The sequence below is a fragment of the Cryptococcus neoformans genome, chromosome 4, assembly GCF_000149385.1.
Source record: "Cryptococcus neoformans var. neoformans B-3501A chromosome 4, whole genome shotgun sequence".
NCBI lineage: Eukaryota > Fungi > Basidiomycota > Tremellomycetes > Tremellales > Cryptococcaceae > Cryptococcus > Cryptococcus deneoformans.
In genome coordinates this window covers 1,066,398-1,088,965 of record NC_009180.1, presented here as the reverse complement: position 1 = coordinate 1,088,965, position 22,568 = coordinate 1,066,398, and the positions used below count along the sequence as shown (strand labels likewise).

The 22,568-nt window shown below is 50.4% G+C and overlaps 8 protein-coding genes across 8 annotated transcripts in view; 2 read left to right on the top strand and 6 right to left on the bottom strand.

The window, feature by feature from the left end:
• Nucleotides 1-54: 54 nt before the first annotated feature.
• Nucleotides 55-1,188, bottom strand: CNBD3770 (hypothetical protein; the record flags this gene model as incomplete). Its single annotated transcript, XM_770877.1, has 6 exons — nt 55-214; nt 282-436; nt 493-668; nt 720-800; nt 857-870; nt 926-1,188. 6 exons carry the CDS (start codon nt 1,186-1,188, stop codon nt 55-57), a joined length of 849 nt encoding a protein of 282 aa, XP_775970.1.
• Nucleotides 1,189-1,381: 193 nt separating this feature from the next.
• CNBD3760 (hypothetical protein) lies at nt 1,382-5,030 on the top strand (the record flags this gene model as incomplete). The annotated part of the gene is made up of 6 exons (XM_770876.1): nt 1,382-1,492; nt 1,550-1,587; nt 1,641-1,724; nt 1,784-1,878; nt 1,933-2,188; nt 2,249-5,030. The coding sequence occupies 6 exons, from the start codon at nt 1,382-1,384 to the stop codon at nt 5,028-5,030; spliced, it is 3,366 nt and encodes a 1,121-aa protein (XP_775969.1).
• Nucleotides 5,031-5,210: 180 nt separating this feature from the next.
• On the bottom strand, nt 5,211-6,868 carry CNBD3750 (hypothetical protein; the record flags this gene model as incomplete). The annotated part of the gene is made up of 8 exons (XM_770875.1): nt 5,211-5,225; nt 5,275-5,550; nt 5,613-5,729; nt 5,793-5,924; nt 5,973-6,069; nt 6,113-6,290; nt 6,329-6,780; nt 6,834-6,868. 8 exons carry the CDS (start codon nt 6,866-6,868, stop codon nt 5,211-5,213), a joined length of 1,302 nt encoding a protein of 433 aa, XP_775968.1.
• Nucleotides 6,869-7,138: 270 nt separating this feature from the next.
• On the top strand, nt 7,139-8,206 carry CNBD3740 (hypothetical protein; the record flags this gene model as incomplete). Its single annotated transcript, XM_770874.1, has 7 exons — nt 7,139-7,247; nt 7,289-7,690; nt 7,735-7,812; nt 7,871-7,886; nt 7,935-7,973; nt 8,023-8,045; nt 8,112-8,206. The coding sequence occupies 7 exons, from the start codon at nt 7,139-7,141 to the stop codon at nt 8,204-8,206; spliced, it is 762 nt and encodes a 253-aa protein (XP_775967.1).
• Nucleotides 8,207-8,272: 66 nt separating this feature from the next.
• On the bottom strand, nt 8,273-9,392 carry CNBD3730 (hypothetical protein; the record flags this gene model as incomplete). The annotated part of the gene is made up of 3 exons (XM_770873.1): nt 8,273-8,650; nt 8,705-8,876; nt 8,938-9,392. The coding sequence occupies 3 exons, from the start codon at nt 9,390-9,392 to the stop codon at nt 8,273-8,275; spliced, it is 1,005 nt and encodes a 334-aa protein (XP_775966.1).
• Nucleotides 9,393-9,803: 411 nt separating this feature from the next.
• CNBD3720 (hypothetical protein) lies at nt 9,804-12,764 on the bottom strand (the record flags this gene model as incomplete). Its single annotated transcript, XM_770872.1, has 8 exons — nt 9,804-9,856; nt 9,907-10,374; nt 10,431-10,871; nt 10,925-11,590; nt 11,643-11,860; nt 11,916-12,151; nt 12,211-12,319; nt 12,577-12,764. The coding sequence occupies 8 exons, from the start codon at nt 12,762-12,764 to the stop codon at nt 9,804-9,806; spliced, it is 2,379 nt and encodes a 792-aa protein (XP_775965.1).
• A 1,183-nt stretch (nt 12,765-13,947) lies between these two features.
• On the bottom strand, nt 13,948-15,529 carry CNBD3710 (hypothetical protein; the record flags this gene model as incomplete). The annotated part of the gene is made up of 9 exons (XM_770871.1): nt 13,948-14,038; nt 14,093-14,176; nt 14,245-14,298; nt 14,355-14,454; nt 14,505-14,566; nt 14,621-14,850; nt 14,901-15,040; nt 15,104-15,356; nt 15,410-15,529. 9 exons carry the CDS (start codon nt 15,527-15,529, stop codon nt 13,948-13,950), a joined length of 1,134 nt encoding a protein of 377 aa, XP_775964.1.
• A 6,559-nt stretch (nt 15,530-22,088) lies between these two features.
• CNBD3700 (hypothetical protein) overlaps nt 22,089-22,568 on the bottom strand; it is a gene marked incomplete at both ends in the record, with an annotated part of 2,642 nt that continues 2,162 nt past the window's right edge. Inside the window, 2 exons of the mRNA XM_770870.1 lie at nt 22,089-22,507; nt 22,566-22,568. The exon at nt 22,566-22,568 is cut by the window's right edge and continues 118 nt beyond it. Of these exons, the coding sequence (XP_775963.1) occupies nt 22,089-22,507; nt 22,566-22,568 (422 nt within the window). The remainder of the gene's footprint in view (nt 22,508-22,565) is intronic.

The window sequence follows — 22,568 nt, the reverse complement described above, 5'->3', positions numbered from 1 at the left end:
TTCGGTTAAAAAAATGCCGGCATCATTATTATCTACAGATTTAGGCCCCAGTTATCAAGTGCGACCCATCAGTCTCTTCACCAGTGCTATCCAGCCTGAGGGCAATTTCCCTTCAGGCCGTTCTTCAGAGACATCACTTTTTAGCTTCATGCGGGCTTTGAAATCCCCCGGACTTTCGAATTTCTTTAGTGCCCATAAACCCCTCTTTGCGTTTCTGGATATACGATGAGCTGATTGATCATTTGTGCCGCACTGTCCCACTGGAGTCTCATATAACTAACCTGGCTTCTGCCTCTACTTTCAACATTTCATCGAGACCCCATGGACCATAATCAGCTCCTCCTGCTTTGTATACCACAGCCATGCCTTCCCTTAACATCATAAGAGGCAAAGGCCTATCCCACCAAAACCTTCGGGAGATATACGGCACAGCGACCTTTGTCCATAAAGTCAGCTGCGCCTTTTTCAAATGGTTCAGAAACGGCTACTGACGATTCTGTTATACTGATCTTTAGCCAAAAGCTGGCAACGCATGCGCTTGCCCAAGATGGTAGCTCTTAACCACTCGAGAGATTCTCTAGCATGGGGCTGTGCGGGGTTACCGAAGTGGGCGTTTTCGGGAGCATCTACGCCAGCTATACGGATACTGATGGTTTCGTTTCTCAGCCCTAAAATTGATATCAAACTCCATTATGGGAAGATCAATAGCGGGCACCTACCCTTTTGAGTTGTAGGTACAGAACGGATCTTCAATGGATATTGAAAGAAGGGCCCCGGCGTATGATATAGCCGCAAATTATCTGTAGAGAGAAGCTCATCAGAAACGTGACTGATGTCCAGCTATAAAGAAACTTGCCTCCATCTCCGACGCTACACATAGTTCACATCAGTGATAGCGCAGATGAGATTAAACAAGGCGACAAACCTCGTCACAATACCCTTGACCCAGGTTTTCCGTCTTAAAAGCTCGCTCGTTACGTAGTCGGCATTCTTGATACGTCTCCAATACCTCCGGTAGCCCATAACACCTAAAAGTGTAAAGGCACTTGCTCCCACAGCGGATACTATGCCTATGAAGACCGGATCTTCGCCGAGATTACCGCTCCAAGCAGAGGAGCTGGCGTGGGGCGGCTCGGACGAAAGTTGCTGGTGCTGAGGATTTTTTTGGGGTGAGTATGAGGCGGACATGAGGGATGTTGGGTGACCAGGAGGCTACTGGTGGGCGAGAGAGAAACGGAGGAGTAAAGAGGAGCAAAAGTCGAGGGAGCGGCAAAGTCGCGTCAAACGAAGGAGACGCGACGTGTTGATGATGTTCGTTCGTTCTTCGTTCGTTGGCTGCTTCGTTGCACACTCAATTCATCACTCTTCAGTTCCACCATCCATGGATGTCTCCAGCTTCTTCACTCGCCTCTTGCAGGTCCCCAAGCACCCTCCCAGCACAGCACGGCCAGACCATCTCGAAGACTTTGACAGTGCATGGCAGAGCATAAAGGTGTGCAAAGGACCGTCGAAGCGCCAATAGTAGAACATATAGCTCATAAAACAACAGGAGACTTTGGAACATCCGGATGAGAGGCAATTGGTGCGGTAAGATGAGCTCAAAACAGTCGAATGAGGAGACTCGCTGACTTTGAGAACAGAGGAATTTCTTCGACAGAGGTACCCGTACACCTTAGACATATTGTCGATGCTCTTGTGTATGAGAGTAACAGGACTGACGAGGAGTGAGTTGCATATGGTTTAAACCTGAACTTTATGCCTTTTTACTGAACAATTAATAAAGTACTACTGGGGTCTGCCTGGAATACTTTTTGAAGAACGATATATTGGCCCATCTGGAGAGACTTTGTGAGGCGGACCGCCCACATGGCATCAAGGGTAAACCTTTTCGACTTTGAAAGATCTGCCAACTAATGAACCATAACCACTTAGCTGAAGTTGTCAAATCCATCAACAACCTGGTTGTTCTCCTTTCGGAACGATTCCTGGTACACAATGCGGTTCACCGACCTCTTAGGAGACTCCTCAGATCATGTATAGGTGACGAGCCCGAGGAGAAGCTAGACGGCACTCGGGTTTTCGGTGCAGCTGGGATGGCGAATGGCATGGAGAGGGGAGCAAGCAACGAGGATATCGAAGGGGATTTAGTGGACTTGATGTGTGTCTTGTGTTCAAAGATGAGAGCCTAGTAGGTTTGTCTTTATCTAGGAGCAGATCTCAGTAACTGAATGCCTTGATAACGATACAGTCCACCTTTGCTGCTCATATTTTTTCATGATAGAGGTTGGGCTCAATCTAACAACAATGTTTCTCAAGTTGATTCCAACTCTAATCGAGCCAGGTCTCCGACGCCGACGACCCATACCACGCTTTCGGAACTACCTACGAAGACGTCTTCCAGGGCGACTCATCAGTTTGAGTTTTTACTCTTTTCGTACCTCTTACGCTTCGTCCACCGCGAAGGCAGGCTGGGGGATTTCGCTCGTGCAGGTTTGATCTTCTTGTTTGACATTGCATTCTTGACACCTGGTGAAGAAGGAGGGGAGAATCTTTCCTCGGGCCCAGGGAACAATGGACCAGATCCCTTACAAGAAGCGAGAGATGCTCTTGGCGAGTTTATTTTGGATGGTGATTTTGCAGACGTGATGGCTGCGGCTCTTGGAGCAGTCTACTCCCTTTTACCTACAAAACTCCAAGTGCCCTCTATATCATCGCAAGAAGTGCCAGAAGAAGATAACAAGAATATATCATCAGGGGGGATGCATCTAGGATCTGGGATGAAAAGGCAAGACGGAGAGGATAACATTCAGTTGTCGACAGATCTACACGTCCGAACTCAGCTCGACCTCTTGCTCAAATTATTCGGCTTCCTTCAAGACATTATTCGCCGATGCAACTCCCCTATCCTATATGCCGACCCTCATTCCGGCGCTGTGACTGTTACACACGTCTTGGGAGGAGCCATAGCTGGCGCTACACTCGACGCCATCCATTCTTCGTTTCTCGATAACGTGCTTTATCCATCTCTTCTCGAGTGTTCAAGCCATGACGGAAGCTCAGTCGCGGTGCTTACCTATCTCGACGTCCTTTTTTCCAACTTGGATGACGGTCCTATCGTTGATCGTGTCCTATCATTTTTGCTGGATATCGACCTTTCAGACACTTGCATGCCCTTACCGGCGGTGAACTCGAAAAGAGAAAGGCAGGAAACTGGGGCTATGCGATATGTTGGTCGGATCCCCTTGAAATCGACAGAGTACTTTGCGTCCGAGGGCCGGTTCACTCTCAAGGACCTGATCTTGGACAACCTTTGTTCCGGGCAGTGGAATTCAGTCACCGCGGCACTTTGTCTTTTACAGACTCTCCTGTCCAATCACCCGCATCAGGCTACCAGGGGCCTATTATCCTATATTCATGAACCTGCAGCCACAGCTCTTGTTCGTAATCCCATCCCTCGCTCGCTCAATCTCCAATCGCCGGATGCGTCTTTCCTACCAAAGCCTGTCAACTTTAGCGATGCCCGAGAAGTGGAGCTCTATGGCTCTCTTTTATCTCTACTTGACCCTTTGCAGACATCTATTGAGATGTCGCCGGGGTACGTGGGCTATCTGGCAGATATGCAAACCGCTTTGGAATCCAATCCTTCATTCCGCCTCGCGCCAATCCTGCCATTTGTGGATGAAGAAGACGTGGGGGAGACTACTTTTAACAAGGCCAGCGTGAACGGCGGTGGTGGTGGTGGTAGATTGGACGGAGATGACCCTATCCCGCATAAACTGAGTCCGGCAGATCCATTGTTGCGGGCTGTGCTTGGCGAGTTTGAGAAATTCCTGTGCAAAACGGCAGATGAGAACGTGGCCATGACCGGCGTACTCACCGCGATGGCGTCATGTCCCTATCGCGCACTTGGCGGATGGCTGCTTTACGAGAAAGAGGCCAGTGTGGGTCACATGTCTTTGGGGGGGGACGAGTCGGATTCAGATGCCAGCTCGGACGTGTCGTTTTCTCGCCATGTATCGGATGGGGATCGTGATCCGTTTGTCGGTAGGGGATCGTCCGTCGACCTTCCTGTAATCTATCAAATCCTCCGATCGCTCGTCAAGCAGATATCCCTCCTGCGGAGACAGGTCCCGCAATTTGATCGTCTTTTGAGTGAGCGTCGACAGGGTTTACTGTTTGCCGACCATTTGGACGAGGCGATGAGCATTATGCTGGATGTCGACCGGGCTGGCTCTACTGTCTTTAGCTCTCCTTCTGCAAAGAGCGGAGGAAATGAAGCGTCATCGTTATTGACGACGAGGCGGAAGGGGGGAGGGGGCAGAAGCAGTGCCCTGGGTCTGGCGAGCAGCATAAAGTCGTTTTTGACGCCAAAGAAGAAGACGGGTGCGCCGGGTACGCCGGGTACGGGTACGGGTACGCCGGGTACACCGGAACTCGGTAGTCACCCCCGCCTCGGTTTATTCGCCGGGTTTTCCCCATCTCCTCTCCCACCATCCACGCCGCCCGTGTTCGCAGCGGGCCCAGCATCGGGAACGAGTTCTCCTTCCTCCTCCCTGATGTCCTCCGCAGAGCCCGCGCCCGCGCCTTTCAAAACGCATTACGATCAAACTCGTCAAAGTGTATCCCTGTGCCTGTGCGACGAGCGCGAGCGCGAGCGCGAAGACGCGGACGCGGACGCAGAGGACGAGAGGGGGATGATCGTGACGGGTGTATGGGGCGGCAAGGTGAAGACGACGACGACGACGACGACGACGCCGGTGTGGAGCGGGCGTCATGGTAAGCGGCGTCCGGATTTGATCCATCTGAGCAGTGTACCGGGAAAGAGTGGCGGGGCAGGCGGGGATGGGGATGTGTCGTTTTCGATGGATCCTGATGAAATCGATCAACTCGTAAAAGAGGAGGAGGATAAGCAAGTATCTCTGAGTACAGTGCTGGACAACTGTGTGATATTAGAAGAGTTTTTAAAGGAGACTGTGGCGCTCATTGTTGCTCGGAGGATGCTGGGCGTCGACCAGGTTGGGTTTATATAAAAGGAAAGACATGTTTATACTGTTGCATCTCGATATGGAGAGTGTTGTAAATCCGCCGAAAACATGCGACTGAATGTGGGAAAGGGGGTATGGAGATAGATAAAAAGCCCGGGAGGTATTTCTATAAATACGTTTTTTACAAATATAATGCTGATATATCGGGGTGAAGGAAAAATCGTGCTAGGGTGTCCAGACCTGTGGGTGGTTGAGTGTTTGGTGTTTTGAGAGATGAAAACGAACCAACCTTGATCGTTTGGTCTACCGACCCGGTGGCCAAGACGTTTATTCTTCTCGGTTCTTTACTCGACGCATCGCCATTCACCTTTTCTATACCCCCGCTCGCGCCGACGGCCCTGCCCCAGGTCATGGACGTGACAAAATGACTGTGCGCTTCTATCGTTTTCGTGCATCGGCCGTTTGCGAGGTCCCATACCTTGATGGTCTTGTCGTCCGAGGCGGAGAGGAGGTATTTGCCGGACGGGTGGAAGACGAGTGCGCGGATCCAGTTATCGTGGCCGACCTGTTGTGAGTGTGAGGGTGAGTGTTAGGGGGACGACGGGGTGAGGGGACGACGGGACGTACGAGTGTGCGTAGACATTGACCGGAAAGGGCATCCCACAGCTTTATAGTTTTATCTCGGGATCCTGTAGCGGCGTAGACACCGGGCGACTTTGCTCTCGTATCGCGTGGTGCTGGCGGCTGTTGCGGGTTGTGTCAGCGACTGTGTCAGCGACGACCGATGATATGCAAAAGAAGGGATACTTTTAAACCGGCTAGTTCTCTGATCGCAGGGTAGGCGTTGACAGGCGCAAACACGGCGCATTCAACGACATGCTCGTGTCCACGGAGCTCCATCTTGGTCTCGCCGGTTGAAAAGTCCCATATACGTGATGTCTACGGGGTGTGTCAGCGAAAAGCGCATGGCGGAGACAAACAACTTGCCTGGTCGTTTGATGCGCTGACGAGCCACCGCCCGTCCTCTGAGGGAACGGCCTCTCTCACCCATTCGGCGTGGCCCGAGAAGGTCTTGATGCAGTAGCTGGTGCGCGTGAGTTTCGTCTGGCAGATAGACGGCGACGTACCCGCTGGAGACTTGCCATACCCTGATAGTCTTGTCGCGGCTGGCGGAGACGAGCGTCTCGCCATCGGGCATGAAGCGCACGCTGGAGACGGAATGGTCGTGGCCGTGGAGGGTCTTGACGTTTGTGTACTGGTTGGCGGTGTCCCAGAGCTTGAGGGTGAGGTCGGAGGAGCATGTGGCTGGCGGTGAGCGCTGCGCGGCACAGGAAGAGACTCACCCATGAGGCCGCCCCGCGGGTCAAAGTCGACGTCCATGACGGCCTTTGTGTGGCCCTTGAGGGTGCGCTCCATGTCGCCGGCCTCCCAGTCCCAGAGCTTGACGGTGGCGTCCTCGCTGGCGCTGGCGAGGAGGGTCCATGTGGGGTGGAATGCGAGGCGTGTGACGGGTGCGCGGTGGGAGGCGAGGGTGTGGCGGGGGGGCGGGCGGGGGAGGAAGGGGCCGGGGGCGGCGGGGCGGGCGGCGGCTGCGAGTTCTGCGAGGAGGGCTGCGTTGCGGTTCTCGAGGTCGATGACCTTTTTCTGGAGGCGGATGACGCTTGTCCACTTTTTCTCGAGGAGGCCGACTGCCCTGTCGCGGGGGTCGACGTCGGCGAGCGCGGCGTCGTGCTGGAGGGCGGCGTAGGCGTTGTGCATCCCCGCGGCGTGCAGGTAGGCGAGCATTGCGCGGTGGCTGGGGGGGGGGGGGAGTCAGCGGGAGTCAGCGGGGGAGTTGAGCGCACTCACAGCTCGTCTTTCTGGCGGTCGGACAGCGCGGCCATCGTGTGTGGAGAGAAGAGCGAGCCGCGGATTGTTTTTACTTTTGACTCCCCCCGGCTCCCCCACTTTTGACTACTCCCCCCCCCCAACTCCCCCCCCGATGAAACTGCACACAGCGTCCAGCCCCGCACCCGGCGTGCTGCTCCTCCAGTTCAACAGGTGCGTCGCCCACACTCACTCCCCCGCCCCCCGCTAACCCCCCCCCGGGCCGCCCGTACACGCGTTCAACGATGAGCACGTCGCACCTCCCCCCGCCCCGCTGACCCCGCAGGATGTGGACAGAACTCGCCCACATCGTCCGCCACGCCTCCGCTGACCCCGCCATACGCGTCCTCGTCCTCAGCTCCACCTCGGACGCCGCCTTCACCGCCGGCCTGGACCGTGCGTCCCCCCCCCTCCCCCCCCGCTGACCCTGCCCATAGTCAACTCCCAGTCCCTCCTCGCCGCCCCTGCCGCCGACCCCGCCCGCAAGGCCCTCGCCCTCCACGCCCACCTCCGTGCCTTCCAGGCAGCCGTCTCCTCCCTCTCCGCCTGCCGCCAGCCCGTCATCTGCGCCCTCCACGGCTTCGCCCTCGGCCTCGCCATAGACATTGCAGCCGCATGCGATATCCGTCTGTGCGCGTCCGACACCCAGTTTGGCGTGTCCGAGGTCAACGTCGGCCTCGCCGCGGATATCGGCTCCCTGCAGCGCCTGCCCAAGGTCACCGGCAACGACAGTAAAGTCAGGGAACTCGCTCTCACGGGACGAGCCTTTGGTCCCAGAGAGGCAGAGCAAATGGGCTTTGTCAGCGAGGTCGTCGACGGTGGCAGGGCCCAAGTCGTTGGTCAGTTGCGTGTCTCAAGAGTTACGCATTCTCACCAAACACAGCCGTCGCCATCGAAAAGGCCAAGGTTATCGCCTCGAGGAGCCCAATCGCTGTCATCAGCACAAAACATGTACTGAATCGTGAGCAACGCTTCCTCTGCCTGTACAAGTCTCCGCTCTTTTCTTATGCGATTGAAAGATGCGCGCGACCATACGTGAGTCATCGCCTCTGCCTTCTGGCGACGTTTCCTGACAGCCAAAAGCGTCGAACAAGGTCTGCAGTACGTCGCTGCATGGAACATGTAAGTCGTACGCATCCTCCCGCCTCGACCACATCGCTCATCCACCCAGGTCCATGCTCCAATCAAGCGTACGTGTGCTATTCTCCCCCGACGCCCACCTTGACACGCGGGACACTAATTGACTCGTGGATGAATCAGGATACCGCCAAAGCCATGTCGGCCACAAGGAACAAGGAGTCTGTCACGTTCCCAGGTTTCAGCGACGCAAAGCTCTAATTCAATCACTCGCTTAATCTTGTCTGTACTGTATGTCATGTAGGAATGTAATGAATCGAAAAATGCATCGTGTCCTTGACCCTTTACGCCGATTTTGAGCTGCCCAAAGCAGCCTTTAGCATCTCCAAATCCTCCAACTTGGCATCTTCCTCCGCCACCCCTTCCGCCCCTTCTGCCGGCGGCATCTCTCCCGCCGCAGGGATAGCAGCCAACAGATCACCTTGTCCTTGCGCGCCCACTCTCAGCGGTTCAGGCATCTTCCATTTAGCCACGTAATTCTGCCCCCTGGAGAACCCGCCGGCACCCGCACCGGGGATAGATGAAGGTGGCACAGTGTTTGACCACTGCCATCGAGGCTGTTCACGATACTTGACACGGGAGGAACCGGAAGAGGAAGAGGAAGAAGCGGTGAATGGTCTCAAACTTTCGAGCGCCTTTTCTTCAAGGTTGAATGCGCGTTCCTAACCCCATTGTCAGTTTTCCCACTCCCTCTTTTCCACACGACGACAACGCACAAAGACATCCGGCTTGAACTCTGCTCCATAGTGTCGCGCCTCAATCTCCGCCGCCAAAGTCGCCAGCTGATGCCTGCCCCTCAACGACACAAACTCTTCAGTCGCAAGCGCGTACGCTTCTGAAATCGAAACATTCCGCGTGTTTCTCACATTGATCACAAACTCGATACAGCTAATCCCGTCAGCCCGATGTAGGAAGAAGAAGAATAAATTAAAAAAGAAAAAACGCTCACTCCTCGACGGTGGGATACAACCCCCTCTGCTCCAAACTCGTCCATTCCTCCCCCCCCACCTTTTCCCGCACATCAATCTCCACGCCTTCCACCATACTCACCGGCCTCAACGCCTCAAACGGAAAATCCTTGAAAAACTGCCTGCGCACCCAATCTTCCTCGTACGCAATCTTTAGCGGTCGTCCCTTTCGCTGCTTGTACCCCCGCAACCTGTCCCGCCGCTCCAGTTCTCCGGCAGGAATCGGCGCCGTGTCGATAAATTGGCCGCCCCCGTCGCCGCTGCCACCGCCGGGGAGCTTGGCGGAAACACGCGGACGGGATTTCACTTGGTAGGGCGGGAGCTGGGGAGGAGGGTGCGCAAGCGCCGGGTTGTACCACGTAGGAGGGCTCGAGATCACTTGGCCTTGCAAAAGGCGCGATACGGCCGAGGGTACCTGGGAAGGGATTCGACGCATACCGGGGGACGACGACTGCTGGAAAAATAAATAAAGTGTCAAAACAGTAGTAAACGAAACAGCTTCGGCTCAGCAGAACGACATTCTCGGAGAAAATCGCAAAAAATCACGTCGGGATAATATTCACAAACTGAAATATACAAACTGTACTTTTATGGGTAGTCATATAATGGCATCACGTCGGTCATGGCACGTTAAAAACCTTTTATACTTTAAACCTGCACCCTCCCTCGCCATGAAATCGATCCAACGCCAAATAAAGGCCGAATCATTAAAAAGAAACAATTGATAATAAAAGGGAGACAAAAGTCAAACTAGATAATGCAAATGTTGGGTATTGAAAAAATGTTGTTATGGAGCTTGAGACAAATGCGAATCATTGTGTAAAACGTGTGGGAAAAAGGATCATTCTTAAGCCTGCTTCTCAGCACGGGCCTTGGCAGCAGAAGCCATCATGTTGAGCGCTACACAAATTCGTCAGTCTAAACCAAACGCAGCAAGAATGATGACTCACCAGAACCAGCCTTGAACCAACCCCATTGACCTTCGTTGATGGATGAAGTGGTAAGAATTTGCTCCTTGGAGCCGTCCTTGTGGGTAATCTCAACCTTGATGTCCTGACCGGGCTTAAAGTTCTGGAGGTCAAGGATGGAAATCTTGTCGGTACCGGAAATCTTGTCATAGTCGGCAGGGTTCTTGAACCACAGAGGAAGCATACCCTGCTTCTTCAAGTTGGTCTCGTGAATACGCGCAAAGGATCGGCAGATGACAGCTCGTCCACCAAGGAATCGGGGCTCAAGAGCGGCATGTTCTCGGGAAGAACCTTCACCATAGTTCTCGTCACCGACAACGACCCATGGGATATCTCGGTCTCGGTAGTACGCCGCAACAGTGGGGACAGGGCCAAACTCGCCAGTCTCCTGGTTGAGAATCTTGTTGGCCTCACCGTTATCAGAGTTAATAGCACCGATCAAACAGTTTTCTAGAGCAAAAAAACGTCAGGAAAATCACAAAAGATGACATAATCGAAACACTTACGAGAAATGTTTTCAAGGTGACCTCGGTACTTGAGCCAGGGACCACCAGCAGAAATGTGATCAGTCGTGCACTTGCCCTTGGCCTTGATAAGAACACGAGCTTCAATAATGTCCTTGCCGTCCCAAGGCTTGAAGGGCTTCAAGAGCTGAAGTCGGTCAGAAGTAGGGCTGACGGCGACAGAGACGGTGGTGCCGTCAGCAGGAGGAGCCTGGAACGTGTTCTCTCCGGGGTCGTAGCCCTTGGCAGGGAGCTCAAAGCCAGAGGGGTCAGAGAACCTAAACTCCTTGCCGTCGGCACCCTTGAGAGAGTCGGTCATAGGGTTAAAGGTGAGGTCACCAGCAAAGATCATGGCAGTGACAAGATCGGGGGAAGCAACAAAGGCATGGGTAGCAGGGTTGGCATCGTTTCGACCAGTAAAGTTTCGGTTGTACGAGGTGATAACTGGAACGACGAGTTAATTTACGACTTCAACTTATACAACAATTAAAACTTACTAGAGTTGGCCTCGCCCTTCTTAACATCTCGCCTGTCCCATTGACCAATGCAAGGACCACAGGCGTTGGCAAGAACAAGACCACCAACCTTCTCAAAGTCATCGACCATACCGTCTCGAGCAATGGTAGCTCGGACCTGTTCGGAACCGGGGGTAATGGTGAACTGCGACTTGGCGGTAAGACCGTGGGAAGCGGCCTCCCGAGCAATGTGGGCGGATCGAGACATGTCCTCATAAGAAGAGTTGGTGCAAGAGCCGATCAAACCGACCTTGAGCTCCTGAGGCCAGGAGTGCCTCTTGACCTCCTCGGCAAACTTGGAGAGAGGAGTGGCAAGATCAGGGGTGAAGGGACCGTTGATATGGGGCTCGAGCTCAGAGAGGTTGATTTCAATCCTCTGGTCGTACTCACAACCCTCGTCAGGCTGGAGGTTGTGGTTGAACTCCTCGGCGTATTGCGCAATGGCAGAACGGTTGGTGGCCTTGAGGTAAGAGCCCATTCGGTGGTTGAAGGGGAAGAGAGAGGTAGTGGCACCAATCTCAGCTCCCATGTTACAGATAGTAGCCATACCGGTACAAGAAAGAGACTCGACACCAGGACCATGGTACTCAATGATAGCACCAGTACCACCCTTGACAGTGAGGATACCCGCAACCTTGAGAATAACATCTATCAAAGAATCAATTTCTGTCGCCAAGTGGTATAGATTCATCAAGCTCACCCTTGGGAGTAGTCCATCCGCTCATCTGACCATCAAGATAGACACCAATAACCTTGGGGGCCTTGAGCTCCCAAGGGATATCGGCCATGACGTCAACAGCGTCGGCACCACCAACACCGCAGGCAACCATACCAAGACCACCAGCATTAGGAGTGTGGGAATCAGTGCCAATCATCATGAGACCAGGCACAGCATAGTTTTCAAGGATAATTTGGTGACTGCAAATAACTAGTCAGATTTTAAAACGTACATAAAGACAAATAATAAACTCACATAATACCGGATCCGGGCTTCCAGAAACCAATGCCATACTTGGCACAGGCAGTAGCAAGGAAGTCGTAGACCTCCTTGTTAATGTCAATGGCACGAGCCAAATCAGCCTTACCGCCGATTTGAGCCTGAATAAGGTGATCACAGTGGACAGAAGTGGGAACAGCAGTCTGGGGGAGACCAGCAGACATAAATTGAAGGATAGCCATTTGAGCGGTGGCATCCTGGCACGCAACACGCTGTGGGAACATAGTCAGCTGACCGATCGGAGATTACCGTGAATGCATGCTCCACTCACATCAGGACGGAGCTTAAGATAAGAAACACCTCGCTCAATATCCTGCTCATGGGGGTTGTCCAAATGGCCGTACACAACCTTCTCAGCAAGAGTGAGCGGTCGGTTGAGCCTGTTTGATAGTTTGTCAGCAACTGCAACCATTTTGCTGTTACGCGCGGAACGGCCGAGAAACCGGCAGAATATGACTGGCTGATACGTCCCAAGAGGCGACAGCCCAGGATCCTCCCCTGCAACGACTATCAAATATCTAGCTGGAGACTTATTGCGCCAGGAGCATACTGATCGACACCTGACAGCTCCACAAACCGCTTTTTACTCCTTTTCACAGACCCAACAAGATTTGCGTCATCGGAAATTCCCACTCACCTGGACCTCACTACCTGGAGGTTGTTCTCAATTCTTTGGTAGTTGATAAACTTCCCCTTTTCGAGGTTGGACATCTCGACCTTCTTGTCACCGATGGAAGATTGCACAGTCGCCATGGATCGCTTAGCGACCATGGACTGGCGGGAGAGGGAGTTCGCTCCTCGGACGAGGTACCGAGAGGAAACCATGATGCTATGGTAGTAGTAATGTAAGTGTGGTATAAGAGGTATGCCTTGTCGGCTGATTAAATAATTGATATTGTGAAGAAGAGAAGAAAGAGAAAGAGAAAAGAAAAGAATGTCGAGGGATACATAACACCTTGTGGGCTGGGAGGGGGATCCAGCTGGCCTGTGATTCTGCAGCAATTTCATTGGTACACGTCATATCGCCGACAAAGACCGACCAAATCCGCACCTGAATTCCCTGACGTGTATTACTTTTTTGTCGGCTAACTTCGGTCCACTATTGCCGACGCTCCCAACGCACAAACAAGCCGAACGTTCGGCGGCGGGCGGCGGCCTCTAATAATAATGGGATTTCTCCAAATAAAATCAAGAGCTGGCTGTGTATGACTGAGTTGAGGGCCCACTTGGGACGCTGCCGGGGCGAATGAGGAAGAAAACACAAGACGCCTACCCTATCGCTGGGCTCTCTACGTCTCTCGAAGAGGGTCATTCTCAGCAGCTTTGATAGATAATAGTAAATAATGATGATGCGCCAATCACAAGTAGCGCGCGTCATCGAAACTGATTATTTGTCAAATTCTTTACTGGTCAGTGATACATCCATGATTCATAACTCGCAAAGCGGCCGCCGGAGAACGAATGCCGGTTCTGCATGAAGATCATTCACCATTACGTATATTTGGATTGCCCTCAGATGGTAAAGTTGTTTGGGAAATTGAAGAATCATTCAAGTAGGGAACTAACATGACCCAAAAGTGTGCAAAGACCGCGTATAGAGTGCCGGAGCTAAAAAAGCATGGATAGCTTCATATAAAAGATTTGCTGCGCTCTCATGATGCTCCATTCTTGTAATTTCCTTAAGAGGAGAACGAGAATCTTATGCATGGTCATCATCGCTGCTGCTGGTCGAGTACTTTTGATGAAGGCCAGAAGGAAAGATCAGAGTGAAAGCGCGGGGTATCAGCGGGGGATGTGTGCAAACAATAAGTTAGTGATGACGCTAGGCTATGTGTTACATCCCGCAAATCCTGTTCTACGTCGAGAATGAAAGAGTGATAGCGATCGCAAAATATCATGATCAAACATCGAGCAGCAAGGACATTAACGCAGTAAAAATAATTGGCTCCATTATTTCTTATTCAGTTGTCACATACTAATCTGTGTTACTACCGTACGTATACCGAAGTTAATCGCTGGTTCCCAAAGTCCAAGGTTCACCAGCCCATTGCCTCTCAGGGACACCAAGCTCAATGAGCTTGGAGAATGCTTTCGCGAAGCTACGGTGGGGTCAGTGACTGCCAGCAGCGGCCTTATCACTACCAAGCACTCACTCGCTAAAGAATTTCTCTTCGTTATCGGCATAGATGTCAACATACTTCTTGAAGGACTTGTCTTTGAGGAGCGCCATATCCGTACTGTATAAATGGGTCAACATCAAGGTCACACGTTCGATATGTCAAGAGACTCTGATCTCAGAACTTACGGAAGCATCATCAAGGTCTTTGTGTTTTTGTCTTCATATTGGGCAGGTCCGGTCCTGTAATACCAGGATGAGGCGACTGATCATTTCAGGTGATGTCATAGAGTACTCACCACTTCTTCCACTGCCAAGGCTCGTCTCGGAGAAGAGCAAAGTACTGGTTGGAAAAGGTGACAGGGGAGAAAGTCCAAGGGCCCTCAAAGCCCGATCGATCTAAAGATCCGGTCAGACGTTTCATGTTGATTACTAAAAAAAGAACTCACTAGTATGACATCGCCCCATGGCATGAGCGCCGCTAAGGGCAACAATTTCTTGGTCATTGAAGCTATTGCAATGCCGTAAGTTTTCCTAGTCTTTTTCAGTAAACCTGGCGACTCACCCCATGCGGTTAAAGATGAACCTCAGATGGTCTTGGGCTTGAGAGGCATCCGGTAGCCTACCATCGGGAGTGACTTGAGCTTCGAAGCCGTCAATTCTGCCAGGCCTCCAAGGGATGGTAGGTCCGCCCGACTCCTGGACAGCACAGACTCCACCGAGGGTCCATAGGTCACCGTAAGAGATCCAGGGGAACTCTTGCTTGATCTTTTCCATATGTTCCCTGGCAACATGCTATGATATGATCAGCCCAAGAATATATGTCCAGTTGGATCAACACCCACTAGGCCATTGTTCGCGCTGTGCTCGGCCTCGGGCTTGAACCTCATGGTAGCAAAGTTCGATCCTCCAGTACCATCCTCTTTGTTATAGGTGCCAGAGGAGTGCCAAGCCAAGCGAAGAAGGACGGGGGCCAAAGAACCGTCTGATATTCTTATCAGCCACCGTATGCTTCGTTACCGCATTCAGCAAGTAATTGAAAACTAACCGTCGTAACCCTCCTTCTCGAGAGTCTCGGCAATCCGATTATAGACTTTTTGATACTCGTCCTTGCCTCTTCGGAGACCCGTCTTGGCCTCAACCGTGGCAACAGCTCCACGCACTACCGTGTCAGCTTTATTGGCGGAATCGTGCGCGGTTCTGCCAGTGCCGTAGAAATAGTATGCAGCGCCGACGGCAGCGATACCGACACCTGCGAGGAGATAACGAGTGTTCGAAGATCGTGGAGAAGATGGTTTGGTCTGCGTCTGTTCAGTAAAATATCGTAGTCAACATGGCTGATGAAGCTGCTTACAATCTCCGGTCCACCCTCAGTTGCAAATCGTCGTCGAATAACTTGAGAACGCAGGTTCAAAGTTTGACTGGCTCTTCGGCCAGCGGCTGATCGTATCAAATTGGGAGCTCTGAAAGACATGGTGATATAACTGTATGGGCAGTTGAAGAAAAAAAGGTTGTGGGAACAGTATGAATAATGAGGGTAGGGAGCAAGTATATATAGAGCGGGATCTGCCTGGGAAATGGGCGGGCCGTGATTCGTCGGCGACATATCAACTTAGCCTTGTGATTCACGCGAGTTTTTCCCATTTTTTCCCGTTTCGGAAAGCGGCTGCAAACATGTCATGTGACCCTGACTCTATTGAAGTGCTTATTCATTTTTATTCGTCTTGCTCTTTTTTGACCCTTTTTCATGCTCCGTGTCGGATTGATCAGCACGCAAAAGAGACGGAGACTAGTAGGGGGAATGAGAGAGAGGGAGAAGTGCTTGGCTTTACGGGTAATAACGTGCCAAATGATCGCTGAAAAATGTTCATTTAGGGCCATGCTCCTGAAGTCTGGATCCATTCTCTCATCGCCCAAATGTCAAATCTTCCGAGTCAAGAAATAACGCTGGGCGCAGCGAGCAGCAATGCTTTCGTTGATTCCCCTTCAGATCTCTCGCTAATATTGTCGGTAATCGCTATTCGCGATTTTTCCTTGATTATCAATTGTTCCCTGATGCCATTCTTTGCTGTTTATTTCTCGGCCGATGCCTGCTCGTAGCGAGGGGGTTTCTCTAACCCATCTCTAGAAATGAACAAGAAAATTAATCGTTCGAAAAGACAAATCGATGGTGATGGTATGATCTGAACATCGCCGTCGCGGCACTTTACACACTATAACAAGTTGTCCAATATCAGCGTGCAGTAGAAACCCGTTCTTTTCATCTGTCACAACATGGAATGCCGCTAACGAGGATTATCTCGATGACAAGTGGTAGATATCAATGAAAGCGCACAAGGCGTATGCACATCGATGTACGAGGGTACAGGTGCCGATGGTGCTGATGGTAATCTGGTGATAGTAGGAATTAGGTGGTCAGAAGGCAGGTGGAACGGATGTACAGCAGGTACAGGGAGGGGGCTTTACGAAAATTCATCTTAACAAATATACCCACTAAACAACATCCCTGTGATGTAACTAATGTGGGTAACAAACGTCTAGCGCCGTCTTCCCATGCTTATTCTATTAGCCAGCGCCTAACCAGGCTCTGCGAGACCGCGACCATTCGTTCGTCGAGATCTCATCTCCCCCTAGATCTCGCACTAACCGATCTATGACATAGGACCATTGTCGTCATTTGTCAATAAACACAAATATTTGTAAGAGTTTGTTGATGTCAGAGTCGTCCTCTCCAGAGTACATATATACAGTATGAGTACTATACATCTGTTTCTTGGTTCTTTCTCTCTTCTTCTATGCAACAAACTAGTACCTATTACAGCAGGGAAGTTGCTAGCAAAATGCGGACCTTCCTCTTTCATTCGGCCACACACCCACCGGATCTTCGCCACCCAGCAAAGCTTCGATCATTGTATATGTCCAAAGAAGTGTGTTGGAATTTATGGGCACTTCAGGGGCTATATGGAGGTATGCAGAAGTTCTACGAACATGTAAGCTACTATTAGTACGAAGTGACCTGGAACTTTCTATGTTATGGAGTATCTAAGTTGTCTATGGACATCCAGCAATGTGTGATCCCTCCTCTGTGCTTAGTCAGCACAAAGTTGATACAGAAGTGGACCTTGAAAACACATACCTGATGATATGTCAAAGTTATCACAAATTTCATAGACGCTGCAAACATTTCTCTGGTGGCCAAAGTCATACAGAGCCACAGTTAGTTGATAGAGAGGAAGGGCTTGTTATTTTTCAGAGATGCGAGGTCATCGCTCTTGAATTCACTCACGGACAGAAGCACGCACTGTTGTGCCATGTTCCCTCTTCTCCGGGGCTCGAGTGAACGTGCTGTCTAGAACGTTTCATTGAGTGTTCAGCGATTTGTCAAAATTGAGCCCTACTCGTAGAGTTCAATCCACTGACCGCTTTGGAGCTTACATTTTGAATTTTGTTGACAGTCTTTGAAGAAACGGGCGAATTGAGCGCGTCGCCGGCTACGTTTGTCGTCTTCTAGCATACGTATGACGAATATTTGCCTTTGTGCTGAAAACTACGTTTCGTGGGTTTGGAAGATGGAACTGGGGACGCCCGACAGAGGGAGACTGGTAATAAGTCGTCAACTGAAAAAGTCCGCAGCAAGCTAGTAAAGAACTGTTACACTGTTTGTCGTAGAATCAAGGTAATTGAAGCTTATTTGTCTTCTATTGCACAGATGTATCGTGAATCCTTCTGATTTCGTAGCTCGTTCTCTCTCTTTTTGCTCTGGAAAGTGACGATGTGAGCCAATCGTTTTTATTCTCGTGCTCAGCTACATCGCCCCAAGGCTCACACACGACAACCCAATAAATTAAACAACGAAAAATGCAACCTCTATAACCCCCTAACCCTCACGACGAGCTTTGCCGCGCCCGCAACCCCTGGACCCAGCGCCGGCACAATGCCATCAACCGCGTCATTTATCAACACCTCAAACAAATCCAAGGTGCCACGGTTGAGATTGAGCCCCACACGCTGTCGGGACAAAGGAGAAACGACCTTCGGGTCAGAGGTTCCAGCGCTCTGGCCTTCACTGACTACGACCTGAAGGTTTACTCCCTCGGGGACCGAGACGCTGAACGTTGTATACGACTCAAAGTCTCTTTCCTCGAAGTTTCACGCAACGTTTTTGGTAGCTTCTCCGGCTGTCTTTTCATTTTGTTTTGAGTCTTTTTGGGCCACTTCGTCCTTGACTAGGATAAAGAGGTGAGCCAAGACGTTTTTTGTGGCGGTTGCCATTTGATTAAATGTGTTTTTCCAGTAAGCTGTTATTGTAGTCGGGTGGAGGATGCCTGGATGGGGAGAGACAGAGCTATTCAAAAAAGTTGGGAATTTCTCTTTAGGGAAGCTTACTCTGTTAAGGTTTTTGACTAAATCAGATGCGACCTTATGAAGTCGTTGGTAAAAGTCTAGACGAGCAGAATCGTCAAGTTCAAGAATTTCCTTTTTGAAGTTGCCTAATGCTGTTGTAATTGTGTCGGTAGTTGCTTTCTCTTCAATAGAATAACGGAAGGGAAAGGGCAGATAGTTGCTTTCTCTTCAATATAATAACGGAAGGGAAAGGGCAACTTCGACCTTTTCTGACCGGGGCTGTTCACTTCAGAAGTGAGCTTGGCTATCTTTTTCCAAATGATGTAGTCCGAGAGCCGAATTCGTTCTGTTTTGATAAAATCGATCGTGGTTTCGATCTGTTTTGGACCATGGGGTGGTTTCTTCGTACCGAACAGAGATGGTGAGATGGACTTTATGATATCTTTTGAGGTGGCAAAATTTGATAGCTCCGGTAATGCATTAATTGGGTTATTATCGGTATGGCAAGAAGCAAGTTGGAGAGACTTTTAAAGCGAGTTTCCAACTTATTTGGTTGATGCTGCTTGGGGTCGCCCAATGTTCGCGTTCTTCTTCTTGAAAATAGGAATCTTGTATTTGGATTTTTTATTAAGCACCAGTATCATTTAGACGTTGTTGAACCCTTTTGAGGTGTAAGCTATTGAAGTGAAGAAACGTTTTAGTGTGTGCGGTAGAATCAAGTAATGTGTTAAAGCTTTCCTACCTTCGGTTGCACAGATGTATCGTGAGTCCTCATAATTCCGTATTTCGTTCTGCGTTTGCTCTGGTCTTGCTTGGTCTTCGGAGGGTTGATTTTGGACAGTATGGCGACCATCGTGTTCGCAAACGCCTGGCAAAGCTCGACCACTTCCCTTGTTGACTTATTTGTAGAGATACTTGACCGCTGTGATGGATGTGCATACTTCGACATTGATATGGCATGTAAAGCGTTTAAGCAAGTAGGGTTGTAGGGCACGACATCTCTGTTACTGAAAGTGTAGTCAATACCGCCTATCTTCTTTTTCCATGCGAAGCCACCTTCTCTACGACGATAAGTAGGGTAAGAGTCGTCATCAAGAAGTGTATCGGAGCTGAAAGCTTTAGGATAACTTTTTGAGCAATGACATTTGCCCGTTTTGTTGTCTTTTACCATGCAAGACGCATTTGATGGTCGATTCCCGCATGGCGAGCATGAAGAGATGACACATTTGTAGAGGGAGCAATGCTGCTCAGCAGGGCCAGGGATTTCTGCGCAGACGATGCGGTTGATATGGCTAATTGTGCGAGGTTTGTTTGTTCGCCGAGGACGAGGAGAATATGACAGTGGGGAAGACCACGTTTCTGGTACTCGATAGCGTTAAAACTGCCTGGCATTCAAAAAGACCCAAGGGCATAGAATTACTCCATAGTGACTTTTTGTACCGTTCTTGCCTCATCCTGAAATGGCGACGTTAGCAGGGGATGTAAGTGATAATGGGTACTTACGCCCTTCAGCGAGATGAATCTGAGGATAATATCCATGTTTTTCCTGGTGATAAATCACGCAGGATGAAGTGGAGGGGCAAAAAATGGGGCTTTTCTCGCTGATATATTGAGATTTTTTACTTCACAGGTTTCGACTATGATCTCGCGGCCGCTGCTGGGTTCTATTTCAGAGCTTGCATGGTATAGCCGTTATTCCATCCATCGTGGGCCGATCGTATCCACGACGATCATGTTGTTTCGGGTTTAATAAGCGTAAGCAGGTTTGCCTTCAATGGAAACTTTAGATCATATTATACAGCTGTGTAGTAGAACGAACTTACATGAGGCTCTCGTTGCAGTCTTTCCTTCATTATTTAGGAGCTATTTGATATAGGAGTCTACACGCAGCGACATCTACCCGAGCCGTCTGAGGATTGCAGATCACAGTAGTTGAAGATGTTTCAATTTTTTTTTTTTTGCTGGACCCTGCTATCTTCACTAAAATCGGACTTATTGATCTGAACGTAGGCAAAGACGTCCCCAGGTGCAGACGAAAAGAATCTGATGAGATGATAGACTCGGCCGCAGATAAGTAACAGATCCTAATGCCTTCGGGTTCCCAGACGGACTGAATTCGTGTCTGACGCCAATAGACGCCATAGCCAAAGCGCCGTTATAGCTGCGAAGATTACGTCGGAAGCGCATCCTAAGTGGTATCACTAGGTTATGGTCAGGAAACTAGTTAGAGGAGGGACATACCTTCAGAATTACTGGTCAAAAGCTAGTAGAGTCCGGGTTCAGGATCTGTAGTAGGCCGAGGTAGCTGTACAGCGCCATTACAACAGCATGTAATGAACTTCGGGCTAACAGCTGAAGAACATCCGCCATTCCCAGTCGTGCCATCAGCACCCTCGTCTATCCAATGTGTAGTGGGACATTTTTGGGTATAATACGTTGTAGGCGCAGGCGCCCAAGTTATGGCGATTGTTGCAGTTTGGTTCGATGGACCGTAAAGCTCAGGGAACATCACCGCCAGGGAGGCCACTGGAAGAATCTGGCCGTTGACCCAATGGATGTATAGGGTTAGCTAGAAAAGCACCGCCTCCAGGTCGTGGCGAGCGACCGGAAGGCGCTTAGGGACAAGGGGATGGAGAGGGGGGTCGTCGGGACGGCGGATAGGTGCGTTTCAGAGGCATAAAGGCAGTTAAAGCAGTTGATAGTGCTATAGAAGGCCAAAAGCCGTGTCATGAGAAGATACGTATAGTAGAAAAAGAAATATTATGAAGAAAGTTCTAGAACCTGGAAGATAACTACAGCCAGGATGAGAAGATCAGATCCAAGAAGATCCGTCGAAAAGAGGACCTACGTACTACGTACTACTCATCATCATTCATCATGTCATCATTCAAGAAAGACGAACGCCGCCGAATGAAACGGCGAAGTCCGTGCGTATGCTGAATGATGATGATAACGTTATAACATTTGATCGGATGCTACGTATATTACTACGACTGTTTGACCACGATTTAATCCAGTAGTAGTAGGGGGAACTTACGTAGAGGAGGTTCGGAGGAAGCTGGCGATGTTTGTAGCGGATTTGAGTAGGACTTGCTTGGAAAGATGACAAGAGAAGTGGGAAGGATATGAAGGTCGTCTTCTTTCATTTCGTCTTCTACACGACGAAGAGCTCTTTATGATGTATCGTTTTCTAATTAAGTCTACAAGCTGATCAATCTTCCTCACCCCTTGGGCACCCTTTATTTCCTCTCTCGTCCTCCGTCTCTGATCTGCCGAGGCCCTTTCTGATCCTATTCCTTACCCTTCTTCTCTCTTCCTCTCCTCTTCTTTCTAGTCTCTTCTCTTCGGCTAATATCTTCTTCATTCTATCACCCCAATTATCCCGTTCTATCCTCCTCTTGTCTTCTTCTTTCCTTCTGCTAAATTCTTTCCTCCTTTCGTTCCTTACATGAGGCGTAAAATAGCTCTGGTCAGTTGGCCAAACAACCCATCTCTTTTTTTTTTGCACCGGTTTGCGGTTCCCAGCAGTGTAAATGTTAACTAAGTTATTTGCGACGAGTTCGTTGTAAGCTGTGAAAGCCAACACCCATATGTTATCGCGCATGAAATCAACTCTATATGCATGTTCAAATGGCGAGAAAATTATGAAACAGCCGATCGAAGCAGATATAGGACCTGCCTCAAGCTGGCTACTTCCTTCCCTTCCCTTTACCCCCCTTCTTCTTCCCCTTTTCTAAGTTGACCTTGGCAGGCTTCGCTCTCATTCCCTCGTGTGATTTCTTTCCTTCACTGTCGAATGCGCTTCCCTTCCCCCCCGTTACTCTTCTTGCTTTACCCTTCTTCTTGTCCTTGCCCTTTCCGGCTTTCTCCAGTCTGGGCTGAGGCTCGGTAATCTTCTTAGGAAGAGCATTCTTCTTGGCAGCTCGGATACCCATCTCAGTCTTTCGAGCAGCAGCCGCATCGGCAGCGTCCTCTTCAATGGCCATCTTGCGCCTCTTGAGGCGACGAGAAAGGCCATCGTACTTGCCTCGCTTGAGTTTCTCTTTTTCTTTCTCTGCAGATTTGCCCGTAGACGGGAATGAACCAACGTAGGCGTCTTTGCCGGCGCCTTTTCAACACGGTCAGATTACGCCAAGGAGTACAAGGAAACCAAACAAAATACGCACTCT